The sequence below is a fragment of the Vulpes vulpes genome, chromosome 9, assembly GCF_048418805.1.
Source record: "Vulpes vulpes isolate BD-2025 chromosome 9, VulVul3, whole genome shotgun sequence".
In the NCBI taxonomy this organism is placed as follows: domain Eukaryota; kingdom Metazoa; phylum Chordata; class Mammalia; order Carnivora; family Canidae; genus Vulpes; species Vulpes vulpes.
The window spans coordinates 67,786,870-67,812,403 of NC_132788.1; the positions used below are offsets into that span (position 1 = coordinate 67,786,870).

Consider the following 25,534-nt stretch of genomic DNA (forward strand, 5'->3'; position numbering starts at 1 on the left):
CTCTTCATAATAATCTATATTTAAAGTGCATCTTTTTCATATGTAAGGGAGGGATGATATGGGAATAAGAAAGCTTATAATAACATGTCACTTACTGCTTGGGGATATACAATTTACCAACCCAGGGTTATTTACCATAAAATATCAATATTCAGAGTGTTTTATAACCTACTTATAATAAATTGAAAATGTGCATATTAACTTTTAGAGCAGAAATATTGTTATTAATTATTCTCATAACGGAACCTGAAACCAATTATATTAAAATTAGAGTCACAAATGTATGCATAATTGCAGTATACAACATTATGCTTTTAGATGTTAACAGTAAATCAACATCATGATGACATCAAGGAAGCTTATAACTAAAAAATTAAAAACAAAAAAATTAATGATGAAGATACTATATTAAAGGTTAAAAAACAATTGGAATTAAAAATTCCAAGTTTGTGTCTCTAAAGGAAACATGTTATCACCCACCCAAATTTATGGTTTGATTATGAGTTCTACTAGGAAAGTTTAGTTTTAGGTGTCATGGGAGAACCATACATGGCAAATGCCATGTAATGGGTTTCTGTTTAGGAGTTAGATCATGAGGTCCCCATAGGGACTGGGCACCCCATAGGTTGTCTTCCTCCCACTGCATACTTGATGAAAGTTATTTCATTTTGCTAATTCTCAGATTCGTCACCCATGAACTAAAAATACCCAGCCTCAGCTCCTAGTTCAGTGCATTCTTGCTTGCCCCTGCTTTAGACTCACCTTGATTGATAAGAAAACATCCCTTCATCTTTATCTAATATGTCATAGCTTCAAGTCTGTTTTTATACTTTGTTTAAATTCATCTATAGGACAGTCTTGGGCTATACTGAGAACTAAATGGGACAATGTTTTCAAAGTCCTGGGCATAATATCTAACATAGAGTAATAAAATTATAATAAACATTATAATAATAGCTAACATCTATTAAACCCTTAATGTGTGCTAGACAAGATGTAAGAATTTTTTAAATTTATTTTTTTAATTTAAATTCAACTAGCCAACATCAGTTCATCATTAGTTTTAGATGTAGTGTTAGATAATTTATCAGTTGCGTATAATACCCAGTGCTCATTACATCATGTGCTCTCCTTAATGCCCATCACCCAAGTGCCCCATGCCCCAACAACCTCCCCTCCAGCGTCAGTTTGTTTTCTTGAGTTAAGAGTCTCTCGTAGTTTATCTTCCCCTCTGATGTCTTCCCATTCAGTTTTCCTTCCCTTCCCCTATAATCCTCTGAACTGTTTCTTATATTCCACATATGAGTGAAACCATATGATTATTGTCTTTCTCCAATTGACTTACTTCACTCAGCATAGTACTCTCCAGTTCCATCCATGTCAATATAAATGGTAGATATTCATCTTTTCTGATGGCTGAGTAATATTCCATTATAAATCACATCTTTTTATCCATTCATTTGTTGATGGACATCTTGCCTACTTCCACAGTATGGCTACCATGGACATTGCTGCTATGAACATTGGGGTGCAGGTGTCCCAATGTTTCACTACATTTGTATCTTGGATAAATACCCAGTAGTGCAATTTCTGGGTCACAGAGTAACTCTATTTTTATCTTCTTGGGGAACCTCCACACTGTTTTCCAGAGTAGCTGTACCAGCTTGCATTGCCACCAACAGTGTGAGATGGTTCCCCTTTCTCCACATCCTTGCCAACATTTGCTGTTTCTTGTCTTAATTTTATCCATTCTCACTGGTGTAAAGTGGTATCCCATTGCGGTTTTGATTTGTATTTCCCCGATGACAAGTGATATTGAATATTTTTCCATGTGTCTGTTGGCCATTTGTAGGCAATTTTAATAGGATTAATTTATTTGATCCTTACAACAAAGGAGGGATAGTTATTAACCCTATTTTACGGAGAAAAAGCTGAGGCAGAGATAAGTACCTTGTCCAAGGTCACAGGGTTATATGAGGCGCTGAATTTCAAAGGAGAGAATTTAACTCCAGGTCTTGTACTATTCTCCATCAAACCTAAGCTCTTAGTAAATGTTAGTTATAAACTGATGGTTATCGGAAGGGAGATAGGCAGGGGGTTGGGTGAAATAGGATCTAAAAAAATTTCTTTCTCTCTCTCTATCTATATATATATATATACACACACACATATATAGATACACATACATATAAACACACACATCTATATGGCTTTTACATTATATATTACTTTGGAAATATAAAGACATTAAACTTTACGATGTAAGCTAAATGTCTACTTTTATTTTTTGAAAGCTGAAAAAATGCAGAAAAATCAATAAACAAATGTTTATTAGCCTTTTTATTTTAAAAAGGCAGGAAAAGGAGGGAAAGAGGACAGGGAATAGAAGAGAGAAAGAAAAGTAGAGAAGCAGTTATTACACAGATTTTTCAAGCAAGTAAATATTCTGAAACTTTGCATATGCTGCATAATTTAATCTTCATAACAACTCTAAGAGGTAATTATCGTTATTCTCACAATGTGATGAGAAGTCTGAATTTTAGAAAGCTTAGGGACACCTAAAGTGAAATGGAACAATGAACAACATTCTATTCCATCTAAACTTAGACAATACAGTATCTCAGCTTCTCAAACCCACATAATCAATTTTTAAAAGATAGTTATTTGACTATTTTCTAAGTATATAAGTGCATATTGTAATTAACTATAAAAATATATGTCCATATGTCTGAGAAAAAATTGCCCTGCTAAATAACCATGCACAATGATTATCAAACAGATTTAGATTGGGATACCTGGACAGCTAGGCTGATGGGGCTGTAGCACCTCATTCTGCATAGACAAAGCCTCTGAAATACCCCCACTATTATACTGTGGAAAGAATAAATTGAAATTCCTTCCATTCCTGGCCTATCTTCTGATTAAGCTGCCTGTTTAAGAATTAAAGATCATTCAAGTTGCTTTTCCCCTTGGATGAAGAGGAGATTAAAGCAAGGCTATTCCTAAAACATTTTACTGAAGCTATATATACTCTGAGGCCAAGTTTTCAGGAGTTGATGGCATGTTTGATGCACTTCACACATGAATTATTTTTATTACGCTAAGGCCTCTTGCCTCAACATATACTCTTATCTGGAATAAGATGTCAACTCTCTTCTACTTAACCTCAGGGTAGAAATGCTGGTACCAGCTTCCAAGACACCCCCAAAAGACACCAGAAAGTCTTTGAACTCAGTGGTTCATGGTTCATGACCCAAATGTGGCCTAATTACTTTAATATCTACTCTTAGTATTTATTCACTTATTTAGTAACTATTTTTGCAAGTCACTAGGGCCAGGCACTGGATCGACTCCAGTTAATTTTTTTTAAAGGTATTACTTATTTATTTGAGAGAGAGAGAGAGAGAGAGAGAGAGAGAGCAAGCACAGGCATACCTGAGCGAGAGGACAAACAGAGGAGGGAGAGGGAGAGCAAAAATCTCAAGCAGATACCTGAGGCAGGCTTGATCCCACAACCCTGACATCACGACCAGAGCTGAAATCAAGAGTGCAATGCTTAACTGACTGAGCCATGCAGGAGCCCCAACCCTGGTAAATTAATCAATGAAGTTTTGTAGCCTTAGATATAATAGAGGAAGTAAACAGTAGAAGGGGTATGGGTAGTTTTGTGCAGCAAAAAAATTATCGGTGGCTTAATATGCAGGGAGACTGAAAAACAAAATGTGATCCAAATTGCATTATAATAATGGATGCTCGTGCAGCCCTGGTGGCGCAGTGGGTTAGCACTGCCGGCAGCCGGGGGTGTGATCCTGGAGACCTGGGATCAAATCCCACATCGGGCTTCCTGCATGGAGCCTGCTTCTCCCTCTGCCTGTGTCTCTGCCTCTCTCTGTGTCTCTATGAATAAATAAATAAATAAATAAATAAATAAATAAATAAATAAATAAATAAAAATCTTAAAAAAAATGTATGCTCATGAAAATGTCCACATATTATCAAGAGTAACTTAAATTATGCTATGCCTTTTTAATAAGGAAGGATTTCTATCCTAAAGATATTGAATGAAAAAAATGTTGGGGAGGGGTAGGTTCTCAAAGGCATCATCTCCATTAATGAAATTTTTTGCCTATATGCATTAATTCATTTTTATTTTATTTATTTTTTATTTTTTTTAATTTTTATTTTTTATTTTTTTTTTATTTATGATAGTCACAGAGAGAGAGAGAGAGAGAGAGAGAGAGAGAGAGAGAGAGAGGCAGAGACACAGGCAGAGGGAGAAGCAGGCTCCATGCACCGGGAGCCCGATGTGGGATTTGATCCCGGGTCTCCAGGATCGCGCCCTGGGCCAAAGGCAGGCGCCAAACCGCTGTGCCACCCAGGGATCCCGTAATTCATTTTTAAAAATGCTAAATACAAGAGATTACCAAATTCTGTCTATAAAGCAGCATTAAAAGATTTAAAAACAACCACAAACAATGTCTACCTTATGAGATTGTCCTATAGATAAATTTATATAAGTATAATAATAAGTCTTGAAGTTCTGACATGTTAAAGAGGAAGGGATGTTTTCTTATCAATCAAGGTGAGTCTAAAGCAGAGGTGAGCAAGGATGCACTGAACTAGGAGCTGAGGTTAGTCTTCCTTGGCTTTCATTTATACACTGTGTAAATAACCATGAGTAATTCACTTACTCTAATCTTAATTTTCATTTTTAAAATGATACAGCCCAGAAATCTTTTAAAGTCTGTTTCAGCCATAAAACTGTATGATTAAAAATGAAGAAATATTTTCACTTGCATATTATAGTATAGTAAGTATGGTCAAAAGACATTATTTTGGGCAGCCCGGGTGGCTCAGTGGTTTAGCGCTGCCTTCAGCCCAGGGCGTGATCCTGGAGACCCAGGATTGAGTCCTGCATTGGGCTCCCTGCATGGAGCCTGCTTCTCCCTCTGCCTGTGTCTCTGCCTCTCTCTCTCTGTCTCTCATTAATAAATAAATAAAATCTTAAAAAAAAAAGACATTTTTTTCCCTCATTGATTATGAAAATGCTTGGGGTGAAAGCAATTAGTTAGTGACATTCAGGAGATGTCATTGTCATGCTTCACCTTATATCACTGAAGAAAAGTATTTTATTTTAAACAATTAAAAACAGTTTTTGAATAAAGGCAATTTTTTAAAAGAAATTTATTTTAAAAGATTAGGAAAAAAGTCTAGAAACTGCTGAGTGAAGATCAAGAGGTTGGATTTTAGAAAATGACTATAATATAAAGTATGTAGGTTTATAAAAATACAACATCTCCAAAGTAATTTTATACAGATATTTTCTTTGTTGTGTCACTAAAGAGGAAATGAATTAAAGAATTTCTTTATTCATACATATAAAGTGTTCTAGACTTTGCATATAAAAGGATGGACAAGATAGTCCCAGTTCTCTTAGGACTTAGATTCTATCATAGCAATTAAATAATGAGAGAAAATAAATATACAAAATCATGCTACTAGGTTGTATTAAGTCCTAATGAATGAAATAGAGGATACTGTTATGTAGAAGTAGAGGGGCAGAAGAAGGTAAACATAAGAGAAGAGAAATGATAGGAATTACTTCTTAGGTTAGACAGGGTGATGTGAAAACTTTCTCTTAGGAGGTCATATCTAAATTGAGAATTAAGGATCATGACAAGTGAGCATGTGAAGGATAAATAAGAAAAGCATGTAAGACAGAGGGAATGAAAATCTTTTAAAAATTAAAAAAAAATTTTTTTAAAGATTTTATTTATTTATTCATGAGAGACACACAGAGAGAGGCAGAGACATAGACAGAGGGAGAAGCAGGCTCTTTGTGGGGAGCCTGATGTGGGACTTGATCCCAGGATCCCAGGATCATGACCTGAGCTAAAGGCAGTTGCTCAACCACTGAGCAACTCAGGCTTCCAGGGAATGAAAGTCTTAAGGCTCAAGTGCAAATGACAGTCTCTCATTTTCAAGAAATTAAAATAAGATCATGGTAATGAATTTGAGATTTATTCTAAGTGCAGTAGAAGGCATAAAACAGCAAGGTGGAATGATCTCATTTACATGTTTAAAAGATTAATCTGCCTGTTTTATGATAAATGTTTAAAGATGTAGAGAAGATGCATGGAGACCAGGTAGGAGGGGGTGCTGAAGAAATAATACATGATTTTAACAAGGCCTTTGGCAAAGATTCTCACTAGTTCAAGAACACATAGGAGAAGCTGGGGTTCAATTATAGAATGTTTGGGAAAAATTGTAGCTAATTGAATAAGAACATGCAAAGAATATTGATTTAAAACTTCAATTCTATCTCAGTGGAAGTTCTGTATTGGCATGCTGCCCTGTCCTGGTCAACATGTTGTATCAATTATTTGAATGTACACATGCTTATCAAATTTTCTGCTGACATTAAAGGAGGAGGACAATCAATATGTCAGATTAAAAAAAAAGATTTAAAACAATTTCAACTGTGAGGGAACAAAGGGTCACCACTCAGAAGGTGAATTTAATAGGGTAAATATAATATTCTGAATTTAGGTTAATAAAATAACATGGTTGGGTAGCTTGGGATTAATAGACACTCATAAAAAATCAATCCTCAGATTTTACTTGACTGTATGTTCAAAATAAGGTTACAATGTGAGACGAGGGCTTTAAAAAAGATGAATATTAATGTCAGCTGCATTCAATGAAAAAGAAGTTCACATTGTGGAATACTGCTGTTCCCATTGTCCCCTGCAAAGGTCAAGGCACATGCATAGAATCTAAATGTGACCATTTAGATACGGTCACAATTTAATAGATAAATGTACATAAATGAGTGTGTTATGAAGAAGATGGCTGTAGATTAAATACTTGGAGAAGATAACAATTATGAAACAAGGCACATTTACATACTTGAAGCCTAACCAGAATCATACAGTAAGCACTGGGAGTTAGAGTGACAGAAATAAAAATATTTAGCTCAATTTTAAGAAAGAGATATTGAGTTAGTTTTTGTACTTTTGAAAAACTAGAGCAGTCTACCATGGGTCAGGATGATTTGTGATGAATAGGTGAGCTCTCTGTTTTTAGAATTTTGAAGGCTGAACAAGTATCAACCTTGGATTCCAAGGGTGGCAGGATGCCTACATTACACATTAAGTGGAATAAACAAGGTGGACATCAAACATTGGTCCTCAGGCCAATTCAGCCACAAAATGAGTGGTAGTGCTTTCCCTTAGGCTAAAATAATGTAATTAAATAACCATCCTCAAGTAGATATTCTGTCTTTCGGATAGTTTTGGTAGTAGAAATGCCTTTTACAAAAGGATAGTCTTAAGAGCTGGTCATTTGTTTTTTAAATGTCATTAGAAAAATAGGGTTGGTAATGTTATGTCAACCTCTTATTTTTTGTTGTTACTGTTGCTGTCTTAAAAGTTTTCCTATGTTTTGAAGCCCCAAAACTAAAGAAGTACAGAGTTTCACTGAGTGCAGAGATCTCCTTGCTCTGAAAAACCCATGATTCTATGATTACCTTCCAAAATGAATCCAATAAAATTCACTTGTCATTCCTAAAAAATAAATACAGGTATCAGACTTGCATTAAACTAAGAGAAATAAATTGTTTCATTCTGTAACACTGTCAGACATACTATCCTTCTATTATTCCGCACACCTGAGAATATTTGGCGGATTCTATCAGGAGATATTCACAAACAAAATAATCTTGTAATCCTACATATACCTAATACTCAGAAACTTCATTTTTCTTTTTCTTTTTGAAAAAGATTTTATATATTTATTTATGAGAGACACAGAGAGAGAAGCAGAGACATAGGCAAAGGAGAAGCAGGCTCCCTGTCAGGAGCCCGATGTGGGACTTGATCCCTGAACCCTGGGATCATGCCGTGAGCCAAAGGCAGATGCTCAACCACTGAGTCATCCAGGTGCCCCAGAAATTTCATTTTTCAACTAGTAAAAATGCCACCTGATGGCAATAATAGATTAAGCACTGGATATTCGATGTATTTGATGTTGAGTTCCCAGAGAGGATTTTGTTAATGAGAATATTCTACAGTGTTACTGCCAACAGACTTTGTAATTATGAAACCTTTGACATTAATGCACTGCTGTATGAGTTGGGATTTTACACAAGGAAATATATAATCATATGCAAATACATAAACCCTTGAAAATGTAAGTGAACATAAATTTCCAAAGTCATCTATACTCAAATGTGTACTCATAAGTCTTGCCTGTGGATTTTATTTTCAACTTGCTATTTTTAAGTTCTACTTTCTTTGATATGCTCATGAACTTTTACTAGGTGATGGTCTTAAGAGATGGCAATTTATTTTTTAAATGCTCTAAACTGGAAATACAAAAGATATAATGTAAAAGTTAATATTTTGTCTCTACTTTTCGTTGTTATTATAGTGGTTTAAAAATTTTTCCTAGTCTATAAAATGAGAGAAAAACTAGAGAATTATAGTATTATTAGACTACCAACATTTTTTGCAACTCTGAGTTTTATGGTTAAATACTTCTCAAATTGACTATTTCTGGCAGTTCAGTTGCTTGCTTATATATACTCTATAATGTGTGTGTCTATGTGTGTAATTTCTTGTGTATGTAAATTTATTTGTGTATAAATTTGAGTGCCTGTGAATTTATATATGTAGAGTCCCATAACAAACTCTCACATAATCAAACTGTTTTAAACCTTATAAAAGCAGAAAACATCTTCCACTTAAGTTTATAACTTATAAACAAGATATTTTCAAATATGTAAAAAAGGTAAAGATCATATAACAAATTAAAATCTATTTGTTTTTTTTTTTTTTTTTTCTATTTGGTTTTTATAAAGAAACTGTTTTAAAGGCTTAATGGTACAAAAACTCAAAGTAACATTTGCAGCATGATATAATTGCTACTTACAAGCAAACCGAAGCTTTGCTTCTCTGCTAACAATTGTTCCAAATGAGTTTGTTGCTATGCACTGGTACATTCCAGCATCCTGGGTTTTATTGGGGTTATTGATCAACAAGCTGCCTTCAACAACACTGTAGCGGAAATCCACACCAATGTCAACATCGGTTCCATTTAATTTCCACCTATAGTATAGAAATGCCAGTTGGTAAAGCCTTGTAATATTAATCAATATTTCTGAATCATCTAAAACATAAAAACTATAAATAACATGAAATATCACCTGTAACTTTTTTAACCATGGTAAAAAAAAAAAATTAGAAATGCTCTACCCAGCAATGGTTGACAACTTACATGCTACGGAAAGAGATAATGATATTTAAATTTTAACACCTCCTTTTGTGATTACTTTGATACTACATAAACTTCATTTTTTTTTACATTCCTGTAGCATCTTGTACAAGTTTCTTCAAATAGGGCTCCTCAGCAAAAGTCCTTTTTCTAGTTTGTAGTTATTCTTCTTTTTTCTCCTAGTTTGTAGTTATTCTTTAAATGGGTCTATACAGATGACAGAATACAGCACTTTTGGGTAGATTGCTGAGTATTTGATGAAATTGCAGTGGAGTTGCTTTGATATGGTCCTTAATATGACTGAAATGGCTGACTGCAAAGCAATGGAACTCTATTGATTTAGAGCTGTCTTAGGGACCAAACTAGTCTTAACCATGGATCACTTTGAAGATCTTCTTAGCCAATGGCACTCAACATCAATCAACCATCCCAGTAAACTCCAGATCAGGTCATTTGGTAACAGAGTCAAAGAGAGTTTTGTTGTTCTTCTCTTTGTTCCCCTGAAACATCTATTGTATCTGGCTGTAGTGTTTGGCCTTATAAATAAATTTTACTGGGACTTACACACTTAAATAGCAAAGCTTTACTAATAAGATCTTATCTTTTCTTTTCTTTTCTTTCCTTCTTTCCTTCCTTCCTTCCTTCCTTCCTTCCTTCCTTCCTTCCTTCCTTCGTTCCTTCCTCCCCCCCCCCCCTTTTCCAATTGCATTCCAAAGAGAGCTAACTTTAACCAAATTGCCTTTCTTTGAATATTTAGGAAATTCTGAGGTAATACAATTCAGTAACTATGTATCTTTTTTAGTCCCCTTCCCTCCCAAATTCTGCACAAATATCAGTAATGAAAATATCATAGTTGAAACTTCTGAAATATCAACAATCTCACAGCAGCATTCACATTGGGAAACCAAAAAGTAAGGAAACGCTGAAGCACAAAAGAAATCGATAAGAAACAATAACAGGACAAACGAATGAGAGACTTTTATTTCTATCTCCTTCAATCAGTAAAAAACAAACAAAAAGCCATTTAAATGTGTACGTGTACATACATGTTCATTGTGCTTCCTCTCATAATATTCTGGAGTACTATGGCTGGTGTGTGCAATATAAAAGGATTTTTTAAAAGATTTTATTCATTTATTCATGAGAGACACAGGGAAAGAGACAGAAACCTAGGCAGAGAGATAAGCAGGCTCTCCACGGGGAGCCCAATGTGGGACTCTATCCCAGGACCCCGGGATCACACCCTGACCCAAAGGTAGATAGATGCTCAATCACTGAACCACCGAGGTGTCCCAATGTAAAAGGATTTAAATGAAAATAATGCAATCTACTTTGTTTCAAGATTTTGTATATTTGGTATCAACAAAAGCAGTTTAAGTTATGATCCTTTTCTTTCTTTGAAGATCTCTCTCACACTTCAAGGTTAATTTTAAATCACACCTCTTCTAATGAAGTCTTTTTCAATATTCCTGGTCAAAATTAATCAAAATTTTCTACAATCTCTTACAGGATTCTCTGCTCTATTATATAGGAATTTTGCCTTCACTATAGATAGTTTGGCTAGATTACTTTTGTATTGTCCCTTAAGCAACCTAGACCTTGACACTTTTCTTGTGCTCAATAAATGCCAGTGGAACTTGACTCAGTATTTTACTTCTCTGCTGTATATTTTAGCTTTGAGCATACACAGTTTATGAAGCATTCTGGCCCACCACAGCATGATGGTGTATGTGTGTTCACATCTATGTCTTTGAAATGTAAAAATTTAGAAGCATGAGGGGCAGGAAAGGTAGGTCAAAATCACAAAATGGGACATAGCTCTTAATGTGTTTGTTTATAAGATGGGTATTAGAAATACACATTGTTTTTAAGCTTGACAGTAATTCTCTCTGTTTTCTGACACAGACATGAAAGTAATAAGCAATAAAAAGAGAAAGCTGGGTTATATTTTAGCAGGTCTATCTATCTGCACATGAATCTCTAGAAATGACTGCCTGCTCTAGACAATTTTTTTTGAGTCAGCTGATCACGTCTTAGCTATAACTATCACTTCAAATGATAGTCAAGCAATTTAATATGACAAATCTAAGAACTCAAAGAGGAAATTGCAATATAATGTGAGCTGCAAGCAGAATGTGGAATTTAGAAATGGACCATGTGAGCCTTTTTAGAAAAGTGGTTGTGGGGATAATGAGAACACCTCTGTAGGTTTGTCTACACTAGTCATCTCAACCTAAATGCTCTGCAGAAAGTCCTTTAATCTACTTTATTGCCTGCTTTTACATACAAATAGCAAAGGAAAAGGGATTATTTAGAAAATAAAGTACTTGCTGTGAAATGCAGTTGAGACTAGATTACAAAGCACTATACCCAGTTTTATTGCAAGGCAGTCAATGTTCATTCCCACTGAATGTGGATTGCACTGAATTCCTTATCTTATTGCATACAGGAACACTCTTGAAAAAATCAGTTTATTTTCAAAGTTTGAGTAATCTTTTAACTACTGGTAATAGAGACAATGCCCATGCAGAGCAAGAGAGATTTTCCCAAGGGTCAGGACAAATTAGTGAGTCTCACAAGCTGATTTCTGAACCACTTGGGAAACATAACTCCACTCTCTTTCAGAGAGACAGGCTGTGCCCAACTGAACACTGACACTGTGAAGTTCTGGAAGGTACAATCTTCCAGACTATGCTGGGAAGCTATGTATGGAATTTATTGTAATAAAACCCTCTTTCTTTGTTCACTGTTTCAACTTTGGCATGGAAGAAGGGGCAAGATCTTTCTGACTTGGAAGGTGTTGTTTATGAACTAAGTTGAATAGAAACCTTACAGCAAAAGTACTCTAACCAAGTACTTGAATGTCCCTTCTGTCTGGAAAGGGAAGCTGAGTGCATTAAGTAATGCCACGAGTCCTTAAGAAACTTTAATACAAGGAAAGTTGGCAAAAGTCAACACTTCTTAAATTTTTCTGGGTTTGGGTCAATCCTTTCAAAGTTGAGGGGCAGAAAACAATGAAAAGAGAAGGCTCAGTGTAGGGAATCAACACAAAGAAGAGAGGTCAGTTGTGGTATTTGAGGAAAAAACCTTATGCTGTAAATCCCCATGGAGAGTTCACCTTGAATCTCTCCTACTTGTTCTCCTCCCTCAAAGTCAGCCTGAACACTGAAAAAGTGTAGCCAGAGAAATGTTTGAAAATACCTCATCTCTCTCCTTTCTCTTGCTCTTTCCTTCAAGAAGGAGTTTTTGCTCCTAGGTAATAACTGGCTATTGTTACAGAGAAACTGCCAAAGGTATAAAGGAAAACAGTACACCGCAACCAGTTGCTGGTATATTTGATTAAAAGTTTTCTTCTCAGCTTTTCCTGGCAATCTTTAAAAACATAATAGGTTTCTGTTCTACTGCTTGTTTTAAGTAACAAAGCAGGCCCCTAATATCTTGAAACACAACGTTACAAAAGCAAAGTAAATTAAAGGTTAATTAAAAAAATAAAAATTAAAAAAATAAAGGTTAATTAAAGGTCATTAGTGAAGTATTTTTTTTTCTTTCTTTCAGAATGCACTTCCTTTGGCAAAATATCCATATAGCAAAACATCATTTGCCCCTCCAGATTCAGTTAAATATCTCCTTTTCTATGAAACTTTCCCTGATATATTCCCCTTCTATCCTGAAAGTAGACTTTCTTTCCTCCAAGATGCCCTAGAGCTTGGACATCCTTTACAGCATTTACGGCATGAAAGTTGTAGCACAACATTGCAACTATCTTCACCACTTCTAGGCAGTCCTCCAAAAAGCACAGTACTTGAACATGTAGTTTGTTAATCTTTAAATACCTAAAACCTGGGTGCTGTCTGGTTATATAGTATTTTAATACACTGGCTTAATATAGTGGTTTAAATACCTTACCTGGACCACGTATTTTTCAGAATCCTAATACATACACCAATTCAAAGGAGAACTGCTATGGTAGACTTGGGTAGAACCTCTGCAAATACTCACCCCAGATAATTGCTGAGCTAGTTCTATATACCTAGAATTCATAGTTTGAAAAACACTGGGTGGTGTGATGAATGATGATGTATTTGATGAATGAATGAATGAATGAATGAATGAACGGCCACACAAATGAAATTCTAAAATAATTTCTACTCTAATACTACCATCCTTTAACTTGTGTAAGATGTCCTTTGCCTTCTGCCAATTTGCAAACTAAATATCCCATATCCCAATATCTCATATCCCATTTTTGTGGGTCTTTAATGATCCAATCTTTCCTCCCCTACACTATATGTTATATATTATTTTGGTTTTTACACACTATTAGCTTAAAATTTTTAACATTAAATGTGAATAAAGGCAAAATCATATTTATACGATATATGGAGTCACTGTTTCTGCATGGCCCAACAAACATTTATTCACCAAACATTTACATTTTTATCTTTTTGTGAATTTCACCTTTAAAAAAAAAAAGATTTTATTTATTCATGAGAGACACAGAGAGAGAGACAGAAACATAGGCAGAGGGAGAAGCAGGGAGTCAGATCTGGGACTCTATCCCAGACTCTGGGATCATGCCCTGAGCCGAAAGCAGACACTCACCACTGAGCCACCTAGGCGTCCCAAATTTCACTCTTTCCCTCTGAAGTCCCAAGACCTCTACACTCCCTTTCTCCTTAGTTCAGAATGACATATACACCACATTTTTGCCTATCTTTGGAATTTCATGTCTTTGTAGATTCCTCATATGTATGAAATTTAATTTTTTTCTGTTACTATGCTTCATGTAAATTTAATTCTGAGTTCAACTATAAGAATCTCGGACAGAAGAAAATTTTGTCCTTCCCAACATTATAAAGAATCATAAGACAATAAAGATCTGTGTCTAAGAAAAGTAATATTACTTTTAAAGTCTCCATTTCCATTTTGATTCTAATCATTTCCTTCTTGATGGTTAATTATAATCTCTAATTTTGGCTTTTTCTTTCCCTTGATTTTCTTTATGATTTTATCAAGTATGTTGGTATCCTTAAACAATTGCTCCACCTTACCTGCTCTTGAACTTTATGAATATGAAATTATACTATTATTTTGTGACTCGTTTTGTTTGCTAAAAATTATGTTCCTGTGATCCATCATGCTGCAGCTGTAATTCATCATTTTCACTAATGCATGGGGTTACCTTGTATGAACATACCAGATTATATTTATTTATATTATGCTGAATTTAGTTTCCTAAGTTTCTGCTAATCTGGTAGGCTTGCAAGAGTGTGTCATTTTAGTTTTAATTTGTATGTTTCTTCGCACTAATGTCACTGATAATTTTTCTACATATTTAATGGATATGTGAAACTCTTTTTCTTAGAAGTACCTAAGCAAGTCTTTTGGTAATGTTTATACTAGGCTACTAAAAAAAGTTTTTTACTTTTTGATTTGTGGGGGTTTTTAAAATACTTTTGGATATTATTTCTTTGCCAATGACATGCATTAAAAATATCTTCTCCCAGTTGGAAGCTTGAAATTTACTCATCTCACTATTTCTGTTGAACAGAAGTTCTTAACGTTAATGAAGTTAAATATTTTCTTTTATGATTTGTGCTTTTCCTGTCATATTTGAGAACTATTTCTTTCGCTCTAAAGTCATAGATAGTATGCCTATCTTCTTTAAAAAGTGTATGTGTCCCATGTAGGTCTTCTAGTCACCTGAAATTGGTCTTTGTGTATGTGGTCATGTAGGGTTCAAACTTTCTTTAAATTTTTCTTAACCATTTGTATAAATCCATTGTGCAGTATATCTTTTTAAAATTTATTTCCGGGGCACCTGGGTGGCTCAGTCAGTTAAGTGCCTTTGGCTCAGGTCAGGATCCTGGGGCCCTGGGATTGAGCGTCTCTTCAGGCTTCTTGCTTCATGGGGGGTCTCCTTCTCCCTCTCCCCCTGCTCCTTTCCTACTTCTGATTTCTCTCTCTCCCTCTAATAAATAAAATCTTTTAAAAAAATAAAATTTATTTTTATTATTGTCATGACTTTTATTTTTTCTTTATGTTCACAAGACAGTATATTATTTTTATTATTTTTGTTGTTTAGTGTAATTGCAGTTGATTTTAATGTGGAAATACTGACCTTTACCACTTGCTTTACCTATCATTTGTTCTTGTATCTTAGATACTCTACCTCAGATCGTTTTTATTTTGTTTCAGTTATATCTTTTAGAATTTTCTTTAGTGAGTACATCTGCTGGAGTTAAACTTTAGTTTCTGAATGCCTGAGAACATATTTAATTTGTTCTTTTTACAAAATATTTATGCTGTAAACAAATTCGACAGTTAATTTCTCTCAGCATATCAAAGATCGATCATTCTTGCATCTTGACTTTTTGTTACTATTGAGTCAATTTCTGGTTTGCTATTTGAAAGTTATTGATGTTATAAGTTTGACTATTTTTATGATGTCTTCGACTTAGGTGTTCTGCTGCACTATAATAATTCTAGATGAGGCTTTATTTTTATTTGTACTCCTTGAAGTTCATTTGGCTTCCTAAATCTATAGCTTAGAATTTATTTTATTTTTTAAACTTTTTTAAAAGATTTTATTTTAAGTAATCTCTATGTAGTACCAGCATGGGGCTAGAACTCATGACCCTGAGATCAAGAGTTGCATGTTCCACTGACTGAGCCAGCCAGACACTGCTATAGCCTGGAATTTTTAATTAGCTTTGGAAAATTCTTAGCCTTCTGTTAAAATATTGCCTCTGCCTCATTCTCCCTTGCTTTTTCTTATGGAACTCTGATTAAACACATATAAACGTTTTATATTAATCTCTTTTTATCCACTTTCCTTTTCTCTACCCACTCCCCTTCTCTCTCTCTCTCTCTCTCTCTCTCTCTCCCTTTGCTTCTCTTTATCCACTTCTGCTACCTTTGGGTAATTTCTTCAGATATACCTTGCAATTTACTAATTCTCCTTTCAGTTGTGTCTCATCTATTAAAGCCACTTGGCACCAAACTTGAAATTGGCAATTACTTTTGCTTTATAGTTCTTTGGGGAAACAAGCTTATTTCTTGTTACAGGCACTCTAAGTACATATCCTTTCGATTTCAGGTCTATTATAGGAGGTATTTTCATGTTAGACTTTCCTCTTGGTTGACTCTAGGCTTTATCCTGTGACTATCTTGTGAAGCTGCAAAACCCAAAGTTCCAGTACACATAGCTCATCAAGGCGAAACTGCTTTTAGGGGTCAGTTTTCTTCTCTGGGTTACAAACCCACTTATTTTTTGAATTCTGAGTATTTCTTACTTTGATACCAGTTTGTTGATACATATGGTGAAAGAGTTTTTAAAAATGTGTTAAGAAATGTGTAGGCTTTCAGTGAGGGGGTCAAATAGGATATTTAAATCCTAGTACAGCCAGAAACAGAAGTTGGGCACTAAACTTTTCATGAGTACAATAATCTCTTTGGTGTTTCAGGATATCCTATGATGCCTGTCTAAAAGATCTTTATGTAACTAGTACTCTATAAGTACTTGTTGATTTTATTTATTTATTTATTTATTTATTTATTTATTTATTTATTTATTGTTGATTTTAATAATAGAATTGCATGCATGGAAACACATGATTTAAATGAACAAACCTGATATGCGGTTTTGGATTCCCTTTAACTTCACAGTTGAGCTTCACCTTTTTCTCCTCAGAATTCAAAGGGAACATTACATGACTTGGTTCTTGAATAAAAACAGGGCCATGCAGTGTGTAGTCATCTGAAATGAGAGGAGACAATGTCAAAAATAAAGAATATCTTCCAAATAGGAAGAATAACAGAAAATAACCACAAAATGAAAATAAGAGAGATAAAATTTAAAAAATAGTAATATACAATAGGTTTAGTTTCAGCCTTTACATGAATTTCCCACTGACGACTAACCCTTCGTCGATTATAACGAAGTGGAGACACAGACTCATTTTAATATTTTTACTAACAACCTCCAGAATGCTTGTCATTCCCTTTCCTCTCATTGTTCCATTTGCCTTTTGCTCACCCTTACTTTGTTTACATTTTGTGCCTTCCTCTCCTCTTTTGTGCTGCTGTCGTCATGGGAGACTGTCTATTGTCACAAAGCAAAATTTCTCTGCTCTGTAATGGGGTAATATTATTGGAAGCAAGCAATCATGATTTCATAAATACATTAATAATGAGAAACAGCTCTGTACTGCTGAAATATGTATAAAAGTTTCTTAAATTGTCTATGTAAGTAAAGAACAACCTAGAGTCATGGTTCTCAAATTATCTTGTAAATGACCAACTTGTTTTTTTCCCAACCTATTATGGATGGGGATGTTTGTGTAAATATCATGCAGGTGGAACCATTTGAGAGCACACAAATTCAGTAACATCCAAACTAGTCTATAGCTATTTCAATGATACTTGAGTATATAAATGATATATGAGCTTCTAAATGCTCTCTCTCAATAACAGTAACTAGACGTATGAAACTTTATCACAAAGCAGTGATAAGTATCAAGACTGGAATAATTCACAAGCTAAACTTTAGGTAGCAGTAGAGTACATATGCTTCTGGAGTACACACATAATAAATTATAATCAAAATGCATCTCACCACCTATACTCATGAAAGGGATTTTTGTTCTTCAAAATTTAGTTTGAATTCTTCTTCTTCTTTTCTTAATCCTAGAAAGCTTTCCTAGAACTTTATCTTCTTCATTTAAGCACCTTATTCTTCAATTTTATCTCCCTGTGGCCACTTATCTTTTTCTATCAAGTGTATTTGTACCTTGCTTTTTCCTGTTTTGGACTGTAAGCTCCTTGAGAACATAATGTATTGTATGCATTTTGGCTTGTTCCGATGCTCCAATACCAAGTACAGGAGCTTATACATGGAAGATCATTAGTAAGGGTTTGTTCTATCTGTGTGTAATTTTTTTGTACTTTTTAATGTATTCAATCAGCTGAGTTAGGCATTACCTGATGAATTTCCAGATAAAAGGGCCAGTGGCTATGATGTAAAGTAATACTGAATATCACTCTGTAGCCGACAATCCACGTTCCACTTATGTGTGATTATTTTGAAGAGTATGAATTGCAACTGCTATGCTGGAAAACCTTTATAACCAGCCTTTGTTGATAGGTGATAAGATGAGAGTAAATTCATTCAGATGTTTCAGGACTGAGGGAAAGGAATAAAGCTAGCTTGGGAATCTTGGTAGGAAAGGACAGGAAGTAAGGTAATTTCTCATAAGGCTTATAACCCAGGCTTTTAAAAGTCCATATTTTAAGGTTGGAATAGAAGAAAAATGTAAGCAGACAAATGACAAAACAGAATTCTGTTTTATTATAGAGGAGTAAGGACAGCCAATGACCTCCTGGTAAGAACAAGCAGTATGTGAATTCAGAAAAACCATAAACTGAGATTCAATGCCTTAGGTCAACTAGTAAATTCATGACCTATCTCTCCATCACCTAGTCTCTCTAGCCCTCAATTTTGTCATCTCTAAATTAATAGGACTGGACTAGGTTAGTGGTTCTATGCCAGTTAAGAATGGCAAATAATCCCTGAATATTTTCCCATGAACTTACATGCACATGTGAAATTTGCATTCAAAAATAACATGAATTATATTGCCACCACCATCCTCTTTCCTTACTTCCTGTATAAAATCTCACATTAAAGAGACTTAAACAAAGAAAATAGGATCTGCCAAGGAACTCAAAAGCATATAATAAAAGTACGTAAACACATAGTTTTTTTTTTTAACACTTATGGTTTAAAGCCATATACTTCAAAATCCAGATATTTACATTTCAGATTTTCAACAATTACATAGATAGTTTCAAAACAAACTTAAACACTGGTCAGGGATTAGCTCAATTCAAATGTGCAAAATTATGTGAATTTTTGGCATATCTATTTAAGTAACAAATGTTACTCATAAAGATCACTAACACAGCAGCACACTTGGTGGATTTTTCACTAAGAGAGAAATATTTCTATTGTTGTCCCAATTCCAAAATTATGTGTGTATATATATAATATCAATCATCTCAATTCATTGGTGTTCCCTGATTTGAATTTCATACAGAAATACACAGTCTATTACTAGTAATTCCAAATAAGAATAAAGCATAATAATGATTATCCAGGATGCAGCTGAGAGGCTGTGGATTAACATCTGTACTATTTCTCAACGTATCCATGCCATATTTAAATAACAAAAATGGTATTTTTTCTGTGTATTTTGTAACAAGAATTGATAATAACGATGCTTTGCATTCACTATAAATAACACATTTCATCCAAAGTTTTTATTTGCTCTTGGTTAACCAAGCTTGCTGCCTGTAAATTAACATTAGCATAAAGGGAATGGTATTTCAGTTTTCATCTAAGGAAATCCATAGCCTTTCAAGCATGAGCTGTTTGGTTTCAAAAAGACAGAGGGAAAGATTTTAGAAAGTTTAGCAATGCAGGTGTAGAAAACAGATAACCTAACTTTTAAAACTTTAGCCTAGAGTTACTATACTAACATTTTTGAGGAAAAAAAAAGAGTTAAAAGGTTGCTTTGTTTCTCTCAAACCTTGAGGTAGCTAGGTGAAACAGAGTCCTCAGAATGATAATCTTAGATGAAACATGGTGAGAGGCATCAGTAAGTTTGTTCTATCTTTGTGTAGTAGTGACAAAGTGACTTTCAAATGCCTTGAAGGTTTGAAGGTACATATAAAACACTTTGCATCTGTCATTTTTAAAGCCTAGAAGATAAAGTTCACCCCTTCCTTTGTCACATTAAGTTGTTCTATGTAACCAGAGGGGTAGCCATGATTTTCAGCCTAGAGAAGTAAAGGAGCATCTCAGAAAATGACAGAGGACAAGATTTTAGTAAGCCATTATGTTTCAAGTTAGACTGTAGACCTCCTGCACTGTAATCAGGTCATGCAAGTATAGAGCAAGTACACAAAGCTTGTGTTTTTAAATCTGAGTCTGGACTGACTGCACCAGAAAAATCCAGGGTCCATGAATTTGCCTTTAACCTAGCTGAATCTAGGTGATTCTTTTGCACACTAAAATTGTAAAACTACCAACACAGATCCTTTGTTCCTAGCTCTCCATTTCCTAAGAGCAGAATATCAACCCACATTGGCTTTAGACACACTCCTAAACTTTCTCTGCTGGTAAAGTCAAACCAACAGACCCTTGCTTGATAACATTTAGAGAAGGACTTTTAGCACATGTCCGGACTAACAGTTGAGAGGCAAGCAGATAGGAACAGAAAATGATAAAACTAACGCACACAAAGAAAATGGATGGATTTGTCAAGGTAGGGGACTCAAGTTGAAACTAAAACATTTTCTTAGAATGCTCATAGTTGAATGCCAACAACTAATTGTAAGAACTCCATCAAGGGTTCTATGTGACAAAGCAAAGGCATCCCCAGAGTGATGTAATAATTATTGGCCTAATACAATAACTTATCCTCACTTGATACACAATACATTCCCACTGTAACCACCACCTTTCTTTACAAGAATGAACCTCATTTAACTGACAGGATGTTCATATTGATGTTTTAACTTGTGGATTCCCAAAAGGGTGAAAGATCACCCCAGTGACTGACCTCCCTGTAATCTCTCAGGGGAGCAACAGGCAATTATTTTTCATTCTCCTGGAAATTCTTGAAAATCATGATTAAGAGAAAGTGAGAGAAACCAGGTTGTCAACAGCCCAGATACAGTCTTTCAAATTCCAGGTCATTGATCTCAGTCTTAGCCTGGGGAATTTAGTGCAGATGCCAAAACTGGTACATCATGATTTCCTGGTTTCTCCTCTGCTTGGAGACAATCTGCCAATTGCTCACAAGGCTAAATATACAATACTACCTGCATTCCCTAAAGCTCCATATCACAAAAATTCTCATGAACTAGTATTTGAGTAAACCACATATTTGTAAAGAGAAGAAAGAAGACCTAAACTAAGGAAAGCCCCCTTTCATGTTTCACCAAAGACTGGGAAACCTCTGGGTTTTCAGAAAAGAGTAGAAATTTCATGACCAGAAATTTATTTAGGTTAAAAGTCAGACTATCCTTAACCTTTTTCTCCCTTTGTTCATCAAATACTAAAAGTTATTGGAAAACACTGTTCTCAACAAATGATTCTCAAACTCCCTTCCCCATTTGATTCTTTTCTTTTTAAAATCTATTTTTTGGGGAAGACAAAAATCAATGTTTGTCAGCCAATTTTTTTCTTGTTTCCTCTTGTAAATGTTCCAGAAACAAAATGTAGTGTCAGGGCTACTCTTAAAATGTTTGGAGTACTGAAAAAGATGCATAGAATCATACAACTTTAAATTTTAAGAGATTATTTAATCCTGAATGTATTTTCCCAGGTCACAGGCCCAAAATGTACCCCTGCAATGGAAACCAAAAATAAAATAATTTACCTAAAAATAAAATAATCCTCTAAGAAATACAGTAATAAAACACCTTTCCACAGTTAGGGATCCTTTATTTTATCTGCAGCTTTGGTATATCAATGATCTCACTTTCTTTTTTCTTAAATTAATTTGGCTCATTTTGACACGTCCCCAAACTTCTCTCCTAGGCAAGAAAAATGCTGCTCAGTTAGGCTACCAAGAAGCTAGATTGGGAAAAGAAACTGGAATGGATGGCAGTGACCGGAGTTTTTCTGAGACTGAGAAGAGAAACCTATGACTGAATCTCAGGTGATGCTTAACTCAAGGAAACATTGCAGAAGCCCATGTGTCAAGTACAGTGGAGCAAGCATAGAGCAAAATATCTATTCCACGTGGAAGGTTAGCAAAAGACAGCATGCATAAAGAAGCAAGCTAGTGGGTAGGTGAGGCCTGGAAAAGTCCACTAATGCTAACTGCAGATCTTTTTCTAATACAGCATCTGGAAATAATCCTAAAAGGTAGCCAGCCAGTATAGGAAGGAAAGGCATTAAAGGGCTGAGCAGTATCAGACAGCAGGTATGATCTTGAGATGAATATTTCATAGAAAGAAACTTAGCAAAAAAAAGTAATCAAGCTATGCCTAAACTTATTCCTCAAAGTGTGGTCTAGAAACCTCTTGCATCAATGTTACCTTACCCGGTGGTACTTAATGAAAGGCAGATTTTTTGAGCCCCTGCCAGACTTACTGGATTTTTATTACCAGTGCTCAGCACTGCTGTTCATTATTGTGCATTCTATAGTTTGAAACCTTAAGTTATGAATTGAGCACAGATGACTTTCAGCCCTAAACCAATTAAGGATACCAATGAAGAAAAACAACCCTGCAGAGTTTCATTCTATGTGCTAGCTCACTCTGTAGCTACCATGTGGGATGGGGTAAAAGGCCATATTTCTCCAGCAAAGCCCTTAGGTCAGTGCACTTCTCTTCTGCTGGAAATATTTTTCATCTCTTACAAACTCAGTGACTCAACTCTGCTGGGAAAGGAGAAAAATGCAATACTATGATTTCATCTTGGAAAAATAAAAATACCAGATCCAATTCTGCTTGTAATTGCTGTGGAGTTCCCGGGTGTTGCACCTGAGGGTTTTTTAGCCCTTAATCCTAATGGTAGGTATAAAGTGTTGCCATAACAGTCAAGAATCTAGGACTGTGATATATAGTAATCTTCCTATGACATCAAATCAGCTTTTGATTAAACACCTGGTCTTGGGCAGAAACACTTAAATGGCAAAAATCTCAATTTGGAAGGAAACTCTAGGACACCTAATGGGTAATGCAAGGGTTTGAGTGTAAGCTCAGATCCTGAGCTTGTGGGTTTAGATGGGAGTTACATGAGGGTCACACCTGGAAGCTAGACAGTTTGTTACATTATGCATGCACAGAAGCATCCAGATGCAAACAAAGTAACTTTGTCATGCTGTATCTTTTACTCTGCATCCTGTGAAGCCCTAGACCATTCAAGAGCATAAATGCGCTCTATGTGTGTCATCAGTGGGAACATGTTGCCTTATTGATGTGCAGACCAAAGCCACTTCACCAGGGACAAGGAAGGGGTAGTTCTCCCACTAAGCTGGTTTGTTGGGTGTGCTCCCACAGTCATGCTCATATTTTACTTTCTCCCTTTCACCACTTATATCAATGGGGAAGCCCAATGGGGAGAAACAGGATTCATTCTGCTACCAGTGTTCCAAGAAAGGCACACACAGGGTCTTCTTTATCCTATTGGCTGGGAGTCTTCTCTTCCAGCTGTTCTAACAATCATGGAAACTCATTTTGGCCAAGAAACTGTAAGGCGGGAGGATCTCTGTGTATCAAAATTACAAACTGGGGATCCCTGGGTGGTGCAGCGGTTTACTGCCTGCCTTTGGCCCAGGGCGTGATCCTGGAGACCCGGGATCGAGTCCCACGTCGGGCTCCCGGTGCATGGAGCCTGCTTCTCCCTCTGCCTATGTCTCTGTCCCCACCTCCTCTCTGTGACTATCATTAATAAATAAAAAAATTAAAAAAAAATTACAAACTGTGCAGACAATAACCAAAGGTAATTCAGAAACAAATTAAATACTCCTGATTCCTTGAATGTGAGCATTCCTTTAAAATTGAATCATTGATTACAGAAATGATGACTGGACAGCTGTCAAACTATCATTATAAATTGTGTTATAGTTTCTATAACAGTGTTTTAGTCTCTATAACATCAATAGCAAGGGATGTTCAAAGGTCCCACACAGGTGACTATGTGTGAGACTAGCCAACACACAGCATTTTTATTGAATAAGGACTCTGCTTGGTTCTATTTGCTTGTTCAGTTGAATAGAGCAGAGGCAAAACAAATACAAGAGGAGACAGATATTCCTGCTTCAAGGACAAGATGTTTCTTTTATCTGTCCTTGCTTCCACCTTCTGTCTTTTAGCCCCCTGAGTATTTTAAACAGTAAGGAACAGAGAAGTCTGCAGATAGCTGGTATATGTCTGAAGGAAGAAAGTAAAAGGAAGTCCAAATGAGAAGTGAATTCTTTTATGCTTTGTTTCCTGCTTAACAGAACAGTTCTCTGCCATCATACATTGGGTCACACATAATGAGGACCTAATTGTATGTAATGCTAGATCTTAGAAATGGTGGTGAAGTTGGGAAGTATGAGGAGATAAAAGTGGTCTCTACTGGGAAAAAAAATTCTGCTTGCTGAAGCAAGTATTTGTAGTAGTGGCAAAGAACAAGGGAAATGGGTCAGCACATCCTACTCTGACCTTGATTCCAAATCCTGACATATTTCAGGAACAATGGATTCATTACTCCTTTAAATATAAGTAAATGGGTGATGCTGACGTCAAGCTCCAGTTACGAAAATAAAGATAAATTTCAACAAATGCACATATTCTGTAACTCATTTGGAGGCAAAAACTGACCTGAAGGGATGTAAGGCTATATATAGCCTTAGTATGAATATTGCTACAGAATTATAAATGTGTTTGATTATGAAGTACTGACCTAGATGCAGCTGGGGATGTTATATAATACTGGGTATATTTTATGGGCCATGTTTTGCTTCTAAAATCAGAAAAATTCTTAATTTTCAAACGTTTCTGACCCAAACAGTTTCTAATCAGAGTATATGGGCCTATATTGTATGCCAATATCAATGGTGTAGGTAGAGCATAAACAGAGTGCAGAGTAGACCCCATCCTGCCCTCATGGGGATCATCCTGCCCTCATGGAGTGTTTTTTCTAGAGGGGCTGCCAGATAATAATCAGGTAAGTATAGCTAACTAACTTTATCTTTTTACTTAATAAACTTTATTTCGTAGAGCAATTTTAGGTTTACAGAAAAATTGAGCAGAAAGTACATTAAGTTCCCATACATCCCTTCTCTCCTTCTCACAGTGACCTAATGCACAGTTAGTTACATATAAGCAGGGAATGGAACATTAGCTACATAAGAGGAGTGAAACTTACAACCACCCCAAGAACACAAAGAGCTGGAAAGAGTCCTGGGGAGCATGCATGCACTCTTCCCCATAACTGCTGCCCTTAAGTAACCTATAGTTTCCTTATAATACATTTATATTGCAGTTTTGACTCCTCCCTCTGCCCTCACACCCAGGGGAAGGCTGCCATGACAGTTCCAACAAGGACCATATAAAGCCAATCCCCCTCCTCAGCCCCCTCCTCCCAACTATCACTGAGGACCAATAGGAGGAGTTCCTTAAGTGATTGATTGGAGGCAATCTCAGTCAGACCTTCCTAGCTTTGTCCCATAAACCATGCAAGCATAAAAAAGAAAAG

The 25,534-nt window shown here is 35.6% G+C and overlaps 1 protein-coding gene across 17 annotated transcripts in view; it reads right to left on the reverse strand.

The window, feature by feature from the left end:
* CNTN4 (contactin 4) overlaps positions 1-25,534 on the reverse strand; it is a 909,482-nt gene that overhangs the window by 287,358 nt on the left and 596,590 nt on the right. For all 17 annotated transcript variants that reach the window (XR_011994334.1, XM_025984656.2, XM_072720378.1 and 14 more), the window contains 2 exons: positions 16,906-17,032; positions 8,932-9,107 (listed from right to left, as the gene is read on the reverse strand). Coding sequence is in view for 16 of the 17 variants with exons in the window: in XM_025984656.2 (XP_025840441.1) it covers positions 8,932-9,107; positions 16,906-17,032 (303 nt within the window). In the remaining variant the exon portion in view is untranslated. The remainder of the gene's footprint in view (positions 1-8,931; positions 9,108-16,905; positions 17,033-25,534) is intronic.